The sequence below is a fragment of the Scyliorhinus canicula genome, chromosome 11 (assembly GCF_902713615.1).
Source record: "Scyliorhinus canicula chromosome 11, sScyCan1.1, whole genome shotgun sequence".
Taxonomy (NCBI): domain Eukaryota; kingdom Metazoa; phylum Chordata; class Chondrichthyes; order Carcharhiniformes; family Scyliorhinidae; genus Scyliorhinus; species Scyliorhinus canicula.
In genome coordinates this window covers 31,070,693-31,091,951 of record NC_052156.1, presented here as the reverse complement: position 1 = coordinate 31,091,951, position 21,259 = coordinate 31,070,693, and the positions used below count along the sequence as shown (strand labels likewise).

The 21,259-nt window shown below is 43.4% G+C and overlaps 1 protein-coding gene across 3 annotated transcripts in view; it reads right to left on the bottom strand.

Annotated features, from left to right (window-relative positions):
• cfap92 (cilia and flagella associated protein 92 (putative)) overlaps positions 1-21,259 on the bottom strand; it is a 161,903-nt gene that overhangs the window by 7,067 nt on the left and 133,577 nt on the right. For all 3 annotated transcript variants that reach the window (XM_038812705.1, XM_038812706.1, XM_038812707.1), the window contains 5 exons: positions 19,255-19,525; positions 13,641-13,805; positions 10,399-10,611; positions 6,612-6,756; positions 2,110-2,312 (listed from right to left, as the gene is read on the bottom strand). In XM_038812705.1, coding sequence (XP_038668633.1) covers positions 2,110-2,312; positions 6,612-6,756; positions 10,399-10,611; positions 13,641-13,805; positions 19,255-19,525 — 997 coding nt within the window. The remainder of the gene's footprint in view (positions 1-2,109; positions 2,313-6,611; positions 6,757-10,398; positions 10,612-13,640; positions 13,806-19,254; positions 19,526-21,259) is intronic.

The following is a 21,259-nucleotide window of genomic DNA, read 5'->3' as shown; positions in this document are numbered from 1 at the left end:
TATGGAGAAGCTGAAAGCAGCTGTTGCTGGGACAAAATCCAAGAACACCCTCCCTAACAGCATTGTGGGTGCATCTACACCAGAGACCGCAGCGGTATAAGTCAGCAGCTCACCACCACCTTCGCAGTGCCAATTGGGGCTGGGCAATAAATGCTGGCCTAGCCAGCGAAACCCAAATCGGTAAAACGAAAGCTGAGAGATGAGTAATACCACATTTAAAGAATTGATCATATTGATAGAGAGAAAGGAGATACTAAGCAATATGAAAAAGTTAGATTCAAGAAATTACTTAAATAGTACAAGTGGTTTAGGATCAAATTAGTAAAAGACAAATTTAGGGCTGATGTCAGAACATGGTATATATGCACAAATATATCAGTATGGAAAAAATTGTGGATATTTTTAAGAAGAGAATTAATCATTTTGAGGAGCATTGGATAGTTAGAGGGTGAACCAAAATCGGACAAATATGGGACAAAAGGCTGCTATCATCTATCTCTAAGAATATCTGGATAAAAGGAAGGAAGCTTTTACTGTAAAATAGGGAAACACGGCAGTCAATTTACAAATTGCATGGTCGACAAAGAAGAATGACCAAATTATGTTTCAGTGGCACAGATAGTTGATAGTGACACCAGGAGATCTCTGCTCTTATCTTCAAAAAGTGCCAGGAAATCTTTTGCATCCATCTGAGAGACGAGTTGGAGCTTTGTTAATCTCATTCTGTGTTGTGACCGTTTACAATTCTGTGCAGTTAATGTAACACTCCTTCAGTACTGCATTGAAGTGCCATCCTATATTCAAACCCTGGGGATAAGCTGGGACTTGCAACTTTATGATTCAAAGACAAGTGTTACCACTGAACCAAGGCTCGTATCTTCATTGACCACAGGTGCTAACTCTTCCTTTCCACCAGGAATCACTCTAGCCTATTTAATATTATTTCACTTTCTTGCTCACATTGATAAATTGAGGGGAATCTAGTGACCCATGGTAATGTTCCAGGGAACCAGATTCGAATCCCACCATGGCAGATGGCAAAATTTTAATCCAATAGAAAATCTGGATTTAAAAGTCTAATGTTGACCATGAAACCATTATCAAAAGAGCTCAACTGGTTCACTAATGTTCTTTAGGGAAGGAAATTTGCCATCCTCACCTGGTCTGGCCTACATGTGACTCCAGAACCACATCACTGTGGTTGACCTTTTAATTAGCCCAGAAGTCACTCAGTTGACAGTGGTCGGTTAGCTCAGTTGGCTGGTTCGTGAAGCGGAGCGACACCAGCAGTGTGGGTTCAATTCTTGTACTGGCTGAGGTTATTCATGAAGGCTCCACCTTCTCAGCCTCACCTGAGGTGTAGTGTCCCTCAGATTAAATTACCACCAGTCAGCTTTCTCTCTCAAAGGGGAGAGCAGCCTATGGCCTTGGGGGACGTCCACTTCAAGGGTAATTAGCAATGGGCATTAAATGCTGGCTCAACCAACAACGCCCATATCCCATGAATGAATTTTTTTTAAAAAGGAAAGAATCAAGCCTTTTTTTTCCAAACTGAAGAGTTGTCAGATAATGCAAATTTTCTTTCCTCATTAACTTGCTTTAAGTAGGTACAATTAATTAATAGTTGACATGGAGATCACTGTATCCTTTTGGGGAAAAATGGGACAAATATTTCAGAAGATGGTATGGGCTACAGAAAGAGAGCAGTGCAATGTAATTAAGTTTTGGATTAATCTCGCAAAGGGAACAACTCAAATGACCTTTCTCTAATTTCCACCTTCAATAATGTGATGTAAATTTTCTCAATGGTCTATTTCAGGAACTGATGTTTGTCAGCGTGCATTACTAAATCCACATATATTTAGGGACTACATTTTTTCATTTTGTGGAAAGAGCTTGAACAAAATAATGGTGTTTGACTTGAGAAACACTACAACATCACAACGTCTATTACAGCCTCAGGAGGCTAAGTTGACCACCTCTAGGTTGTGAGATATAAATGTCAGGAATTCAGCGTGCATGTACTCTGTAATGACTTGAAAGGAAATCAAAACTTAGGGAGATCCTTCAAACAATTGTGTACTATATATTAAACTGTATGTACAGTACCTTTTGAAAGCTTACGGGCTGCTTGAGGGTGGCTCTCGCAGGCTTGTCTAGCTGTGTGCATGAATCTGGCTCAGTTGTCCGTAACCCAAAATCTGTATGGCGTGGACAACATTTATCCTTGGTGTTGTCTGCTATAAGTTTCGAGCGCCAATCCTCAAAACTTTTATGAATAGTTTCAAGTTGTTCAACTCTTAAAGTGTCACCTGAAAAGCAAGATCCCATGAAATGTTTAAATTGCGATTACATATAAAAATGTCAAACAGGAAAAGACAGCTGTTCCATCTAGGATGTCCCATAGCATCATGATGTCTTCCACAATTGTATACTTCTGTCCCATGACTATACACGTCATCTCTTGGGAAAGGCATAATGCAAAATATATTTTTAAAAATTTATTTTAAAAATAAATTTAGAGTACCCAATGATTTTTTTCCAATTAAGGGGCAATTTAGAGTGGCCAATTCACCTACCCTGCTCATCTTTGGGTTGTGGGGGTGAGACCCACGTAGACACGGGGAGAATGTACAAATTCCACATGGACAGTGACCCGGGGCCGGGATCGAACCCGGTTTCTCGGTGCCGTGAGGCAGCAGTGCTAACCACTGCGCCACCGTGCCACCCCATAAAGCCAAATAATAGTTTTCACACATAGTGGAATGGGAGATGGTTAGATTTGCAAGAATAGGAAGAACTCATTAAAAGGTTGACCAAAATAAAGAACCACACAACCCAGTGAAAGAAACTGCACTTAGATGGTTTAAATGCTCAAGTTTGATTCTGCTTAATGCATTACTCTTCAGGGAGTACCATCTGGCACGAGAAGACTCCTTATGGAGAACAATTTGGATTTTGGTGCACTTCAGTATATTTCAATTCTTTTATGACATTCTTCAGCTATAATTTTCCTTAAACAACAATCCATTAGATGATTTACATTGGCATGGCTACATTTTGCTGCAAAAGCTATACAATAGTTCAGTGTTAGATGAGTTGAGGTTCCAATAAATTTTAAAGAGCCAATGTGATTTTTCTGTAAATACCTGTAATTTTTATGGTCAAATGCAATGTTTAATGCTTAGTGTGTGATATGTTAATAACTGTAGTCACAGCAAGATTTTTGATCTTAATAAGTGCCAAGTAAATGTCCAAATCTGCAACTCCAGCTATTATGACAGTGGCATGGAGACTTTAGAGTCAGATTTAGCTAATAACTCAGGGAAAAGGATGGTTAGCAAAGTATTTTTCCAGGAGTCCAGGCCAACAGGGTACATTCTTAAAATCAGAGCCAGGGCATTCAGGAGAAAAGTTAGGAAATTATTCAAACAATGCTGTCAGCTCTCCTGTAGAAAGCAGTAAATACTATGTTAATTAATCATTTTAAATTGGAGTCCGATCGATTTTTTTTTGGTCAAGGGTATTAAAGGATATGAAATCATGGCAGGCGATGGAGTAGGGATACAGATCAGCATAAGAGGTTCAAGCAACTGAATAGCCGACTCCTATTCTATAATAAATGGAAATAGCAAGAAGGTGGTTCATTTGGTAATTAACCCATACACTAGGTGGCAAACAGAAAATCTACCCCATTAGCTTTGAAATAAAGCTGTGGATCAGTTGTGTAGAAACATGTCATGTCATGTATTTGACTGAAATTTCCCTTCCACTAATTTCGTAAAAATGTGCTTTGGGGATTTTTTTAATTTATGGGATGTGGCATCACTGGCATGGCCAGCATTTCTTCTCCATCCCTAATTGCCCTTGAGAAGGTGGTGATGCGAGCTGCTGCCTTGCACTGTTGCAGTCCATGTGGTGTAGACATACCCACAGTGCTGTTAGGGAGGAATTCCAGAATTTTGATCAAGCGACTGTGAAGGAACTGCGATCTATTTCCAAGTCAGGATGGTGAATAGCTTAGAAGGAGACTTCCCATGTATTTGCTACCCTTGTCTCCAGATGGAGGGGTCATGAGTTTGGAAGGTGCTGCCTAGGGAGTCTTGCTGACTTCCTGTAATGCATTTTACATGTGGCGTACGCTACTATTGCTATGCATTGGTGGTGGAGGGAGCGAATGTGGATGGGGTTCCATTCAAGTAGGCTTTGGCCCGGATGGTGTCAAGCTTCTTAAGTGCTGATGGAGCTGCACTCATCCAGGAAAGTATGGTGGCACAGTGGTTAACACTGCTGCCTCATAGGTCCAGTGTTCCTGGTTCAATTCCGGCCTCGGGTGACTGTGTGGAGTTTGCAGTTTCTCCCCGTGTCTGTGTGGATTTCCTTTGGGTGCTCCAGTTTCCTCCCACAGTCCAAAGATGTGTAGGTTAGGTGGATTGGCCATGCTAGATTGCCCCTTAGTGTCCAAAAGGTTAGGTGGGGTTACAGGGATAGGGTGGTGGTATGGGCTTGACTAGGATGCTCTTTCCAAGGGCAGGTGTGGACTCAATGAGCCAAATGGCTTCCTTCTGCACTGTAAATTCTATGATTCCATCACACACCTGAATTGTACATTGTAGATAGTAGGGAGATGAGTTACTCACTGCAGGATTCCTAGCCTTTGACCTTCCCTTGTAGCTACAGTATTTGTAAAGCTAGTTCAGATCAGTTTCTGGTCAATGGTAACACCCCAAGATGTTGATAGTGGGGGATTCAGTGATGGTAATGCCATTGGATATCAAGGGCTATGGTTAGATTCTCTCTGATTGGAGATCATCATTGTCTGGCACTAATTTGTTTGACGCAAATGTTACTTACCACTAGTCATGCCTAGCTGGATATTGTGCAGGTCATGGACTGCTTCAGTATCTTAAGGAGTGACGAATGGTGCACCACCCCTTATGATGGAAGGTAATTGATGAAGCAGCTGAAGATAGTTGGGTCTAGATAAAGATGTCCACGAAACTTCTTCATGATCATATTCTGCATACAAGGGACTTGGCCTGTCCTTGAATGTTGCCAAACAAAACTCATATAACAACTCGGACCTAGTCAGTCATATATTCCACCTCTGGTATATGTTGAAGGAGAGACTGCCAGACGTTGAGAACTTCCCATACTTTGGCAGCCACCTCTCAAAGGGTCACTATTGACGAGGAGATACAATGCCGCATCAACTGCTCCTCCTCAGCCTTCTACAAACTGCCCTTGAATGTTTGACAACAAAGACCTCTGCAAGTCAATAAATGCCATAGTACACAGAGCAGTTGTCATCACCAGACTTGTGTTCTGCAATGAGACCTGGACTATGGATAGGCAGCCCATAAGAAATTCCATCAGCAATGCCTCTGCCGCATCCTCCAGAATCAATGTGAGGACCATCAAAAAGCCCTGCTGTCCTTTTTAAAGCCAGCTCCACAAGCTTTCAAGCAAAACTCCTGCAAAATCAACTTTGATGGACACTTGAGTCTAGATGTCTGATAACCAATTCCCCGCCAGGCACTTTTTTTCTCAACTTACAAATGCCTAATGTCCCAGGGGAGAATAAAGAAAATGTTACAAAGGCGATCTGAAGGTCCCCTTGAGGTGCGGCAACATTGACATTAATGACAACCAATTGTTCAAAATGGCGACAACTTGTCCATCAAATCGCGTCACACGTTTGAATCCACACGCCTTAATGAGACGGAGTGGCAGCAGAGAAGAAAAGGAAGCACATCCTGCACTTCGGATTCCGCTACCTCCTAGGAAGCCTTGTCCTATGTGCTCCCAAGATCTGCAGGTCGAGAATCGGCCTGTTCAGTCACTTGAAGACCCCATGCCAGAAACCCGTGACTCTGATTGCATTGAGGGACAGCCAACAACAATGACTGATTTTGCAGATGCATTACTACATTTAAAATATAATTTGTACCAAATAAGCCGAGAGAGAATTTCAAGTAAAATGTTAAGCATTTGTACAGTAGAATCCTTCATATTAATTTCAATGTTGTTTCAAAAGAAAATGTAAGTATCACATTTCCATACATGTGGTTTCAGCACTACTGTTCTTTCCTATATTCCTTTTGTTTTTCTTGAGAGTTAATAAATATTCCGGGCACGATCCAACGGCCACGCTGCACCGGAAAACCAGCTCACTGCAGCGCAGTGTGCCCGTTGAAAGTCGGGAGACCCTGCTCCCAGGAACTACGTGACTCACAATGCCTTACTCGATTCAACGCAATCTCGTGCGTGCGATCGAGCTGGGTTGGGTGTTTGGGGGGGGGAGGGTGTGGAAGTTGGGGAGTGGTTTGGAGACCTCTCGCTAAAATGGGGAGTTCCGGCGAGTGGAGCACCCCACTGTGCAAAACGGGGCTATGTACAGCCTTGGCCACGCGTTCCCCGTTCAGGCCCCTTATTCAACACGAGTTAGCCATGTGTATCTCAGCAATGCCAGTGCTGGGAAACATGCGGCCAAACGCGCCTGCTTAGGGGGCTTTGTTCCCTTTTGGGAGAATCACACCCTCCATATCATACTTTACAAACTCTACAATGAGGTCCGTTTTTTATTTATTGCTAATCACCAAAGCACATACCTGCCAAATGAATACTGACTGGTAGTGGTGAATACTTTATCTTCTTGTATAAGTCAAAATCTTTATTCCTCTCATTCCATTTCCAACTATCACGTGGTAGGATTGGTGTGTACACATTAGCATACAGAATATGTTCCTTCCAAGCCTAGATGAAAACCAGTATTCACACCATCAACAGTAACAAAAAGAATACAAAGCAAAGCAGTCAATGTGCAAATGAGTTATGAAGTGGCGGACTGGATTTGTGTGCCAGAATGATGACTAAGTTAGGCTGAAATCATCCTCAGATTTCATTGGAGTAAATCCAGTGAGATTCAAGCATCAATTGAGCATTCTGATGCAGCACACTCATCCAGGCCATTTGGATTTCTGATGCCAAACTGTCCCGCAGGTTAAGTCCAGAGTAGAGGTTGAGTGCAGGCGGATAGGAACTCACAGTGTTAATGTGGAGATAGAAGAAGCACACCTGTTCCTCTTGTCTCCACATTAAGGTAAATGCTTTTCTTTTAAATGTGGTTTCTTTGGCCACCTCCAGAGAGTTTAGGCAGCTGTAGATCCTAAAGGTGTAGTGAGAACTTGCACAGTGCAAGAGATGACCTATTTAAAAAAGCGCTGATGAACTTTAGTAATGCCCGAATACCCGTGCAAATCAGGAACCACCTGTTGCTCTCCTATTATCTGTCATGGCAACGTCTGCTGGTCGTCTGGAGGAGCAATTCACTTGGTGCCACTTGCCTGCCTCTTCCCCATCGCCGTGTAAAATCTTCCCTTTTTGCTTAATCATCCAATTCTCTTTTGAAAGCCTCATTAGACCCTGCTTCCGCCACTCTCTCTACCAATACATTCCAGATTCTAACCACTCACTACACAATAAAGTTGTTTTCTCATGTTGCCGTTGCTTCCTTTGCCAATTACCTTCCATCTCTGCCTTCTGGTTCTCAATCCTTCTAACAATGACAGCAGTTTTTCCCTATCGACTGTGTCCAGATACCTCATGATTCTGAGCACCTGTTATCGAATTTCCTCTACGTAGCTTCGTAGTACACGATACCTGCATCATTAATTGGTGTGTGGTAATTGAAGAGCGTGCATTGAAGGAGTGCATGTAGATGTACTGGTTATTTGGATTTACCTTGACAAGAAAATGTTGTTCTATTAATTTAAAGGGCAGTTGTATAAATTTTATTGCGGGTCAAATAAATGTTTTGAGCAGTCTGCTGTATGTTACAATGAACTTACTTTTTTGGTATTATTGCATCCTGTAATGATGGAATATCGCAGCTGCATCTGTGTCGCAGATGGCAGAAATGTTTCTTTTTCAGAAGGAAGCCATATGGTCTGTGTGCCTATGTTAGCTCCTCACCACTGCTACCTGTAGTGTCTTTGTTATTCAAGTGTTTATCTAATTTCCTCGCTAGGTGCGATGATTTACAAGATTATAGGAAAATCTTGTTATCACATATTCCATATTAAAAATAATCCTGCTTCAAAAATGGCCTTCCAAATTATTCCCTTTATACCCCAAGTATTAATTCTGGCTTTGTTTTATTACAGATTCACCGGTCAATGGAAATAACCTTTCAATATTTACCCCTTAAATCTTCCATGAATAAACATTCCTTTTTGATCTGTCTTAAACATATTTTTTGCCAATGGAGACATTCATATTTTCGGCTTTTTTGTGACTACGTCTTCCCATCTGATATTCCTCCCTTTGGGCTTTTCTCTTGTATAGGCATAAAGTACAACAAGGAAGCTCTGTAAACCTGTATAAATGACTGGTTCTGGGTCCAGTTCTGTGCACCACACTTTAGGAAGGATGTGAAAGCACAAGAGAGGCTGCAGAAAAGATTCACAAGAGTGGTTCCAGGGATTAAGAGGTTCATTATGTAGGAGAAGTTGGGATTGATCTCCTTGGAGAAGGTTGAGAAGAGATTTGATAAGAGGTGTTCAAAATCATGTGGGGTCTGGACAGATTAGGTGGGGGAGAAACTGTTCTTGTTGGTGGATGGACTGAGAACCAGAAGGTGATTGGTAAGGAAGCAATGGCCAGCTGAGTCAAATCTTCTTCACACAGTGAGTGGTTAGAGTCTGGAATGCACCGTTCGAGAATGTTGCAGGCAGGGTCAACTGAGGCTTTCAAAACGGAATTGGATCATTACCTGAAAAGCAAATATTTCCAGAGGTACCCAGAAAAGGCAAGGGAATGGCACTAGGTGAATGGCTCTTTTAGAGGGCCAGCACAGACATAATGGCCTCCTGTACTGTAACTGTTCTATGATTCGAAGCAGCGCAGGAATAAGTACAACAAAGTTGAATTATTATCTGATAAATTGAATTAAATAGTTTTGAACTGAGCAAGTAGCCGAGCGTATCTACATTTGACAGATGTCTATCTATTCCTTTAACCTGTATTGTCTTAATGCATCCTCCTGTGTTTTTCCTTAGTTTCCTTTTTAACCTTAATTTAGAAACAGAAAGCTTCATAGAGAAAAAGAATTTCAGCCCATTGTGTCCGTGCTGGATGACAAAGAGCTATTCAGTTTAATCCCACCTTCCAGCTTTTGGTCTGTAGGTTCCAGTACTACAAGTGCACAACCAAGTGTTTTTTTAAGATATATTTTCAGGCAGCGAGTTCTAGACTCCCAGCGCACCCGGGTGGAAAAAATTACTCCACTCCCCTCAACTTCTTCTCCTTTAATTATTTTACTTTAAATCTATGCTCCTGGCTATTCACCTCTCTGTTAACAGAATTAGGTTCTTCCTATCCACCCTACCTAGACCCTTCTTCAGTTTATACGTCTCAAAGGTGCTGGATCTTAATCAGATTCCTTCCATGTCCATGTAAAAAATTGTGTTCCAACACAAGTGGCTGAACTATATAGGAAATTATTAATTTTATGGAATACATTATGGGCACAATTCAGCGACCTCATCAACAGAATCTCACGAGACGTCACATTCTGGATCTCGCCCTCACTGGGCGTGGTCCAGATCAGCAGGCTCATTTAAAAATACATTTGCCGGATTCACCCAGTACCTCCGGAACTCGATGGTCGTGCCTGGGAGACCTTGCCAGGGCACTATTCAGTACTGGCCCTCTCCACACAAATGTGGACCAGACGTAACAGCACCTGGGGGGCGGGGGGGTCCCCCAGGCCACTGAAGACCCCTAGTTGGTCTGGGGACAGGGCATCTCCCTCTGGCACTCAGGCACTCTGGTAGTGCCAAATTGGCACTACCGGGGATTGGGTCGTGGAGGGGGGGGGGGGGGGGGGGGGGGGGTGGGATGCCGTGGCCTCCCCAAGGTTGGGGGTGAGGACAGGGGTGGGGGGAGAGAAAAATTGGGGCAGCCTTCCAAAATGGTGCCCCAATTTGCGTGTCCATTGAATCGCGCCCTATATATTCCAGATTTGTGATATTTCAATCATGTATCAAATTCTTTTGAGGCCCAAATAAATTACTTTAATTCCTATTAAGAATGTAAGCTATGGTAATGGAAAACCAAGGGAAAAATTAATTGTTTTGTTCACATTTACTACTTCCCGCAAATCTCAAAGATAGCTTTCTAATTCATTGAACATTAATGCGATTCATCTTTATAATAATAAATTGGTTCTTGGGTGATTTTATTCTCGTGTGTCCTGTAGAACAAATAATTTACTGATTCTACCTTTTCTGAACTGTTGGGAGTTGACATTATGGATAATTCATACTTTGCAAATGTTCATTTCAATTACCAAGTTACTTCAACACTGAAATTGAAAGATTGAAACATGGATGTAACCTTTCTAAGGTCATGTATCCGTGCGTCATCAGGTTTCTTTGAATGTTCATTGGCATCGAGGCTGCTTTTGAATCCTGGATATCTGAATCCATCAGAGGTTAACCAAGCTGATTTTGACCTTTCCTTTGCTCTCTTTTTCTCAATATCCACATCCACATGAGCCACTGTTGCTGACATAAATTCTTGATTGTACGTGAAGTAATAATTTGGCTTCTGTGAGGGAGAAAAAACATTTACAAATGGACGTTAATATTTTATTACAAGATATTGAAACCATTGTTCAATAAATAGGCATGTTTGTCTCTTAAGCTGTTTGTGTCTGTATAAATGCCCCAAAGCCTTGGTCTGCACCTGTCCTTACGGGATGGTTACAGACAGCGAGTGCGATTTTTGTTTGTGTGTGTGTCTTGTTTGAACGCTGGACAAGTGGTGGATATGGCTACCACACCACACATTGAAGAAGCATTTAGATGAGCACTCGAAACGCCATAGCACACAAAGCTGTGGACCAAGTGCTGGACAATGGGATTTGGATAGGTGCTTGATGGCAAGCACAGACATGATGGGCCGAAGGGCTTATTTCTGTGCTGTGAAACTCTATGACCCCCATGTTGCTGATGGTCGGCACTTACAAAACCAGGACGCTAAACGAGCACTGACGGTCAGTTTGTGAACTGACAAGGGGCAATGAATCCAGTGGCTGCACTGGAAAATGCAGGGACACCTGTAGTGAGTGGCTGACAAAGGAGCAATTGGTTGTAGGCTGCATGATTTTTGTGGGGCCTAGAGTTATATTCCCAGTGGCACCACTCAAACCACTCAAGCCCTTTTGCAAAGGCTTACCTGAATCTTGCTGGAGTGGCCTCCAGTGACCCTTTAATGACTGCTGGTTCAGCCACTCATCATTTAGGACCACGCAGAATGTTGCATCATGAATGTTGGCTCAGCATAAGACCAAAATTGGACCATGAATTTATTTTTACAACAATGCTGCCTGTTTTGGGCAGCACCACTAGTCTCACAATTTAAGGCTCACTTAAAAATTGCATCAGGCAGGCCTTGGTTGTCAAATGAACGATAGGTTTGTTTCAGAAGTATTTCACTTGTCACTGTTACATTTGCATTGAAATATGGTGGTAGTGAGACGAAAATCGCCCATAATATAAACAAAATTGCTATAACTTGCTTCTCGCTCCACTGATTCATCTTTGGTAATTATCATTTCAAACACTGCTGTGTAGGCAAGCAAGATGACTGACCTGTGACGGAATAGTGAAAAATGTACACACAGGGAAAATACAGATTTTGCAATACACAATTTTCCACTGTCTGCCATACATCATCCCCAGAGTACAGTTAACCATGAATTTATCTTTCCTGGGAAGGAAGAGAAAGAAAAACCTTCTACTTACAGTGTAAATTTGTTTCTGTTGGACCCAATATTTATCTAACACTCTTATTCAGTTAGGTTGGGTTATTGAATCAATTCTGGGGAGCCCTGGCATGTAATAGCAAGTCTTTGGAATCCATCCAGTGTCTTTCCACTGGGGGTTCGTTAAATACCAATATTTTTACGAATTGTTGCAAAAGAAGCTAGGGAAGTTTCATGAAGATTTCCAAAGAAATTATTTTACAAGATAAGCTGGAAATTGAACATTTTGAGTATTTTTGAACACTTTTAAGTTCAGCACCAAGAAAGCATTCCTTCTTCCTTCGATCCAATGGAGCTTGCAATCCCAGCCTCGATTCATTACACAAAGTTTATTCTACTAAACTCACCCTCTAATTCAAACTTAAAATATAATCAATATTTTGATTGAAATATAATCAAAATAAAGCTCCTCGACCTGATTTTCTCTTCATGAAACTTGGGACCATTGCGTCACCTGATTTCATTCATCTTTGTACAACCTCCTATTCATAGAACATGCAGTGCAGAAGGAGACTATTCGGCCCATCGAGTCTGCACTGACCCACTTTAAGCCCTCACTTCCACCATATCCCCGTAACCCAATAACCCCTCCTAATCCTCTTTTGGACACTAAGGGCAATTTAGCATGTCCAATCCACCTAACCAGCGCGTCTTTGGACTGTGGGAGGAAACCGGAGCACTCGGAGGAAACCCACGCAGACAAGGGGAGAACGTGCAGATTCCGCACAGTGACCCAGCTTGGAATTGAACCTGGACCCTGGCTGAGCCCAGTGCTAACCACTGGCACCCTGCCCTCAACATTCCCTCAATATTCCATACCAAAATATATATGTTTTTATAAATTTAGAGTTCCAATTCATTTTTTCCAATTAAGGGGCAATTTATCGTGGCCAATCCACCTACCCTGCACATCATTGAATTGTGGGGGCGAAACCCATGCAAACATTGGGGAGAATGTGCAAACTCTACATGGACAGTGACCCAGAGCCAGGATCAAACCTGGGACCTCGGCGCCATGAGGCAGCAATGCTAACCACCGCGCTGCCCCCTGTACAAAAATGTAACCACCATAGACAATTTATTTATGCATCGGGCCCATGATTTGCTTTTGTGTGTGGTGCCTCAGCTGAGCAGTAGATTAAAAGGGCAACTTGCACATGACCTGTGGGGGGATGTTGAGGTTGCTGTCTGGTCGAGCACTATCAAAGTGTAGCAATGCTATACACCTTGAAGATACAGATGTGCAGTACGTGTCATGGGCAGAAGTTAAATCAGCTGAAGTATTTAGGGTCTGGAACATGCAGAAGAAACCATTAAGTCTCGATATAGCATTTTTATATTATTTCTCTGCCAGCTCTTTGGCATGCATCTAAGTGGCCACTCTTCATATCTGAGATGGGCTATTGCACGGTCTGGGTCACCACAGCTAAACTTGCTCCAGCGTCCATAGAATTGTAATCAATAACCCTTGCTCAACTAAGGGCAGTAATATTAAGGAAAGCATCCTTTTGCTGTGGTCAATATGGACCAACATTTCCTGCTTTTTATCACACATCACGAGTTGCATTCATCCATGGAGTCATTGAGTTCTAAGAATAGTTTTGAGATGTATATCCTGATTGTTTTTCTCTTTAGCCCATTGTCCCCATGTTTAAGGATGTTGATGACATTTATTGTTGCTTATTTTTAACTTTGATGCAAATTCCGTCTTTGTCACAAATGACTGATTTATTGTGTCGGAAATTAATTGTTAATTTACAGATGAGACTATTACTGGTGTGTAACGTATGTTGACTAAGCTGGTCCCTACCAGTGCCATTTCCTGTCGCAGCAGTTCCTTTGCCTGCTCAGCAGAGTTCAAGGTCTGAGTGGAGTAGATGTACACAGCTTTTCCTTCAAGAGGCAGCGTTGCGATTGTTCCTCGTTTGGTTTTCTTCAGCTTTTTGCTAGCTTCGTAAACTGCGTCAATGTTAGCCTGAAACATGAAAATATTTTGTGCTCAAGTGACTTATTTGCGTTTGAAAAGGGGGAAGACACCAGGGTGGAATACCTGTATCTGAAAATATTTTACCGTCCTAAGTTAACCCTCAATGTCTGAACTGTGAGACTTCTTCAGCCTGAAATCACAAGCGTGCACCAGCTTTCACAAAATACAAGGTAGTTGAGGCCAATGCAAGAGCCCTCTTGAAATGTAGGTCTATATTTAATGCTAACTCCCTGGGCATCTGATGTGTTTTGTTTTTGGATAGGAGCAAAATGCAATTTTAAATATCTGTTAATTATTTTCTTGACTGAACCATCATGAGCGAGCTAGAATGTTGCGGGTTCCTTAAATCACTGACATCAAGGACTCCCAACAAAGCTAGTTTTATTCCTAAGCTCAACAGTTTTATACAGTACTCATGCTGTGTCCAAGATCCCGGGGACACCTCCTGTCCTCCCACCATGTGACCTCTTATGTAGCCGCGTTCTTCCGTGACCACTGGGTCTACGTGATCGAAACAACCGCATACTCCCGTGACCACAAGGTCTACAGGATCAAATCTGCTTTTCACCAGCAAGTCACAGTTTCCATTTGTTTATAGTATGCATGCTTATCATTTGCTGCAAGTATTCACAATCTAACAGTAGAAACCTATCTTTGCAACTCAATTGTAACAATAGTTATTTATAATAAGAATGCAAAAACATGCAAGTAGGAGCAGGAATAGACCATACAACCCTTGGGTCACCTCTGCCATGCAATGCAATCATGGCTATTCAATCATTGGTCTTAAATCCTCTCCGCATATCCCTTGATTCCCTGAGAAAATAAAAATCCATCTCAGCCTTAAATATTTTCAACGAAGGGCAAGGTAAAGAATTCAGTGCTAAACAAATGTTGCATCAAGTCTTAAACCTCTCACCAAGATTAAACCTCAAGAATAATATTGGGCAGTGCTGGAGCAACAGAAGGTATTTTCTATGTTTTATCTTTTTTTCAACGGTTATAGAATCCCTACTGTGCTGAAGGAGGCCATTTGGCCCATAGAATCTGCACCGACTGTCCGAAAGAGCACCCTACCTCGGCCCACTCCCCCACCCTATCCCTGCAACCCCACCAAAACTTTGGACACTAAGGGCAATTTTAGCATGGCCACTCCACCTAAACTGCACATCTTTGGACTATGGGAGGAAACCGGAGCACCTGAAGGAAACCCACGCAGACACTGGGAGAACATGTAAACCACATATGCTCGTCGCCCAATGGTGGAATTGGACCCAGGCCCTTGTTGCTGTGAGGCAGCAGTGCTAAGTACTGTGCCACCGTGCTGCACATTCTTGATTCTTGGAATATTCTTTTCCATAAAGATTATAATTTTCATATTTGCAATTTGTTTTTTTTGATTTTTTAAAATTCTTTCACAAGGTGTGGAAATCGCTGGCAAGACCAGCATTTAATTGCCCTTGAGGAGGTAGTGTCCAGCCACCTTCTGGAACTTCTGGATTAAGTGGTGTAGGTACACCCACAGTGCAATAGGAGGGGAGTTGCAGAGTTTAGACTCAGCGATAGTGGTAATGTGATATTGTTCCAAGTCAAGGTGCTGTGTGGTTTGGTGGGGAATTTGCAGGTGGTGGTTTCCCGTGCACTGCTGCTCTTGCACTTTGAGGTGTCCGAGGTCGTGGATTTGGAAGGTGCAGTCGAATAGGTTTGGTGAGTTGTTGCAGTGCATCTTGTAGCTGTAATCCACTGCTATCACTGCATGTCAGTGATAGAGTGGATGAATGTTTAATGTAATAGATGAATGCCAATCAAGCAAGCTATTTTGCCAAGCTTATTGGTCAAGAGTTGCATTCATCCAGGCAAGAGAGGAGTATTCCATCACATTATTAATTTGAGCCTTATATATGAAATGAAAATCACTTATTGTCACGAGTAGGCTTCAATGAAGTTACTGTGAAAAGCCCCTAGTCGCCACATTCCGGCGCCTGTTCGGGGGGGCTAGTACGGGAATCGAACCGTGCTGCTGGCCTGCCTTGGTCTGTTTTAAAAGCTAGCGATTTAGCCCAGTGTGCTAAACCAGCCCCATGCAGCTGGACTTAGCTGGGACAGCATGGTGACACAGTGGTTAGCACTGCTGCCACCTTACTCCAGGGACCCAGGTTCAATTCCGGCCTCGGGTGACTGTGTGGAGTTTGCACATTCTTCCTGTGTCTGCGTGGATTTCCTCCGGGTGCTCCAGTTTCCTCCCACAAAGATGTGCTTAAGTGGATTGGCCGTGCTAAATTGCCTCTTGGTGTCAAAAAGGTTGGTGGGGTCGCTGGATTACGGGGATGAGGGGGGGGTGGAGGCGTGGGCTTAGGTGGGATGCTCTTTTCAGGGAGCGGCGCAAACTCGATAGGCCGAATGGCCTCTTTCTGCACTGTAAATTCCATGATTCTATGATATATGAAAGGCTTCATGAATTAAGCAGGTTACTTGCTGCAGAATTCCCAGTCTCGATCTGCTCTTGTAGCCACAATACTTATATGGCTGGTCTAGTTTCATTTCTGGTCAATGGTAACTCGTAACCCCCTCCCCCGCAAGGATGTGGAGGTAGTGTCACTGAATGTCAAGGGACAATGGTTGGATTATCTTTTTGGAAATGGTCATTCATGGCACTTGTGGGTTGCAAATGTTACTTGCCACTCCTAGGCCCAAGCCTGAATGATGTCCATGTCTTGTTGCACATGGACATGAATTGCTTCAGTATATGAGGGTCGTGAATAATGCTGAATATTATGCAATCGCCAGTGAACATTCCCACTCCTGACCTTCTGATAGCAGAAAGGTAATTGATGAAGCCATGGGAACTACCCTGAGAAATTTCTGCACCAATGTCTAACAACCACAATTATCTTCCTTTGTGCCAGGTATCATTCCCACCAGTGGAGAGTCCAACCCCCCCCCCCCCCCCCCCTTCCGATTCTCATGGACTCCAGTTTAGCTAGGGTTCCTTGATGCCATACATGGTTAAATGCTGCCTTGATGCCATACTCGGTCACTCTCACCTCCTCTAGCATTCAGCTCTTCTCTCCATCTTTGAACGAAGGCTGCAATGAAGTCAGGAGCTGAGTGATACTGGCAGAACCCAAACGGAGCATCCGTGAGCAGGTCATTGCTGAGTAAGTGTCGCTTGATAGACTGTTGATGACTCCTTTCATCATTTTGTTGGTGAAAGAGAGTAGTCTGATAGGGCGGTAATTGGCTGGGTTGGATGTACTCAGGGTGGGGGATTTCACTGTACATCAGTGTACACGAGATGAGAGTGACTGCCCTTGACATCAAGGCAGCATTTGACTGAGTATGGCAGCAAGGATCCCTAGCTAAAGTGGAGTCAAAGGGAATCAGCTGGAAAACTCTCCGCTGGCTGGGGTCATACCTGGCACAAATGAAGGTGGTTGTAGAGTTTGAAGGGCAATTATTCCAGCTCCAGGACATCACTGCATGCAGGTGTTCCTCACGGTGGTGTCCTAGGCCCAAACTTCTTCAGCTACTTCATCAATGACCTCCCTTCCATTATAAGGTCAGACTGGGGATGTTTGCAGATGACTGCACAAAGTTCAACACCATTTGCGACTCCTCAGATAATGAATCAGTCCATTCCCAAATACAGCAAGGCCTGGACAATATCCAGGCTTGTGCTGACAAGTGGCAAGTTACACTTGTGCCACCCAAGTGCCAGGCAATGACCATCTCATACAAGAGAGGATCTAACCACTGCACCTTGATGTATTATCATCGCTGAATCCCCCACAATCTACATCTTGGGGGTTACCATTGATCAGAATCCTCCTGACCCTCCAAAGCCTGTCCACCATCCACAAGGCACAAGTCAGGAGTGTAATGGAATACTTTCCACTTGCCTGGATGAGTGCAGCTCCAACAACACTTAAGAAGCTCGATGCCATCCAGGATAAAGCAGCCCGCTTGATTGCTACCCCTTCCACAAACATCTAAACCCTCCACCACAGATGAACAGTGCAGCCAAGTGTACCGTCTACAAGATGTACTGCAGTAACTCACCAAGATTCCTTAGACAGCACCTTCCAAACCCATGACCATTACCATCTAGAAGGACAAGAGCAGAAGATACCTGGGAATACCACCACCTGGAGATTATCCTCCAAGTCACTCACCACCCTGACTTGGAAATATATCACCGTTCCTTCACTGTTGCTGGAGCAATGTCCTGGAACTCCCTCCCTAAAAGCACAATGGGTGTACCTACACATCAATCACTGCAGCGGTTCAAGAAAGCAACTCACCTCTACCTTCTGAAGGGTAACTAAGGATGGGCAATAAATGCTGGCCTAACCAGCGACCCTCACATCCCGTAGATTAATAAAAAACATTCTGTGCCCTTTCCACCCTTCATGCTTCTTCCAATTGGTGTTCAACATGGAGGGGCACAAACAGTGGCCGGCAATCAGCAGCAGATTCCCTTGCCCATTTTGACCTGATGCCAGGAAATTTTAATGGGGTCTAGAGTCAATGTTGAGGAATCCAAGGGCAATTTCCTTCAAAGTGCCATACCACTGTGTACAGTGGGTCTGCCTTGTCCTTGGATGATGATGGTGGAGTCTGAGATGTTGTCTGTAAAGTATAATTCTGAGTATGCCTCTGTCAGGCAGTTGCTTGACTAGAACGTGTTTGTAGGACATGCTCCCAGTTCTGGCACAAACCCCCACAGATATTAGTTAGGAGGATTTGCAAGATCGACAGGGATGGGTGGTTATTCGGTTTTGTTCCTTCCTGACTTTCTTATAGTGATTTGATATAACTGATGTCTTGCTCGGCCATTTCAGAAAAGTCAAATCACATTGCTGTGGGTCACATGTAGGCCAAACCAGGTAAGGATGGCTGATTTCCTTCCCTTAAGGACAGTGAACCAGGTGGATTTTTATTATTTTTTAAATTTAGAGTGCCCAATTCAATTTTTTCCAATTAAGGGGCAATTTAGCATGGCCAATCCACCTAGCCTGCACATCTTTTGGGTTGTGGGGGTGAAACCCACGCAGACACGGGGAGAATGTGCAAACTCCACATGGACAGTGACCCAGAGCCAGGACCAAACCTGGGACCTCGGCGCCGTGAAGCAGCAATGCTAACCACTGCGCCACCGTGCTGCCCTCCAGGTGGATTTTTATGGCAAGCAACAATGGTTTCACGGCCACCTTTACCGAGACTAGCCTTTAATTCCAAATTTATTCATTGGATTTAAATTCCACCAGATGCCATGGTGAGATTTGAAACAAAAAGGTGCAGAGTATTAGCCTTGACCTCTAGATTACTAGTCCACTGACATTCCCACTATGCCACCACACCACCACCTCTCCCTGGAAAAATAATCTCTGGAATAATCTATATCACCTCGCAAACTTTGATTTTGCCCAACTAATACCTGAATGTGATCTGTGATGATTTGCTCCTTTTTTCTCTGTAAATAGTTTTCATTGAAAATGTCCAGCTCAGGATAATGTATCCGTTTTGATGGTTTATGTTTGGGAGCAGGTTGATTTATGGCGGCTGATATGTTCTTGGTGGTAAGTGGACCTGTTTCAGAGGATGGGATTCCAAATTCACGACTCAGGGTCTTTACCATTTCTGCTGAAGGAAAGAGTTCATACTGTGCTACTTCTCTTAACTTTTTCGCAGAGCATATACCTTGAAGTCTAAGAAACAAAAGAAAGATTAAATTATAATTTAACTGCCACAGCTGAGATATCATGCAAGGAAACTGATTAGAAGGTTTTTACGAACCTTCATTCTCCATTGGAACAACAACATGCTCTGCTGCTTTCATGAGTGCGTGGGGGGCACGCTCTACACTGATTTTAAATGTATAATGCTGTTGTTCATAGATTAGGAAGCATCCAAATAGCTCAACCTATAATTTATGGCATGTTTGAACTTTTATACATTACTACAAGCAACTAGATGACAGAAGAGTCTAATAGAAATTTGCTGTACTTACTTTAGTATCATCTAATTTGTGTTGACAGTTGCATAATTCTACCTTCAGGCTAACATCCTCATAAAGAGAGACTCAACACTTACATGTGTGCTGCAAGAAGTTCAATGACCTCACACAAGTGGTCAAGGCCTGTGAATGCATCTTCAAATGCCATATCACCTCACCACCATAAACCATTCAATTCACCACCAGATTCTTCATTCAACTACTCGGTAAGACTTATGATCATAATAGGGTCACATTTTATTTTTAACCAAAGTGCAGCAATGTTGGCCTTGCTACCAACACCCACTTTCCACGAACAAATAAGAAAAATAAGTTTTGAGAGTGATGTGCCTAACTTCAAAGGCGCCGGCAACAAAGCCCTCCTTCGATTTCCGGTGGTGGCTATGAAGGAGTAAGTCGCACATTTGGTGGCTCCCGCTCGGGTGGGACTTTCAGACCTTTTCCCCCGATTTTTTACCGGACTTGATTTGAAAATTCGATGATAAGAGACAATTGTGTACTGGATTCCCACATCGGTGCATGGAGAGGAGGACTAGAAGTACTCGCAAAGGCAGAAACGCACCTTAGAGTAGCTGACCAGATTAGATTAAGGAAAGGTTGGATCGGACAGGTTTTTCACTCGGGACTGGACTCAAAGACGAGAGGGGTCGTGATCCTGATCAACAGGCGGGTGGTGTTTGAGGCGGGAAGAATAGTTTTGGATGTGGGAGGCCAGTACATTATAGTTAGTGGGAAATTGGAGGGGGTACAGGTGGTACTAGTAAATATGTATGTGCCAAATTGGGACGATGTGAAGTTTATAAAGAGGATGCTGGGTAAGATACCGGACCTGGATTCGCATAAATTGGTCATGGGAGGGGAGTTCAACACAGTTATTGACTTTGGTTTAGACCGGTTAAGCTCAAAAACGGGCAGGGTGCCAGCAATGGCAAAGGAACTAAAAAGGTTCATGGTGCAGATGAGGGGGGGGTGGACCCATGGAGATTTGGGTAGCCGAGGGTGATGGGGTTTTCCTTCTACTCACACGTGCATAAAGTGTACTCCCGGATTGATTTCTTTATTCTGAGCAGGGCTTTACTGACGGGAGTGGTGGACACGGGGTACTCGGCTATCACAATCTCAGACCATGCCCCGCACTGGGTTGACCTACAGGTTAGTAAAGACAGTAACCAGCACCCGCACTTAAGGTTAGATGTGGGTCTTTTAGCTGAGGAAGGCGCGTGCGGGCGGCTGAGGAAATGTATTCAGAATTACCCGGAAGTCAACAACCCGGGGGAAATTTTGGTAGCGGTAGTCTGGGAAGCATTGAAGGCGGTGGTTAGAGGGGAGCGGATCCCGATACGGGCCCACAGGAAGTAGGTAGACAGGGCAGAGACGGATCGACTGGTAAAGGAGATACTACAGGTCGACAGGAGGTATGCGGAGG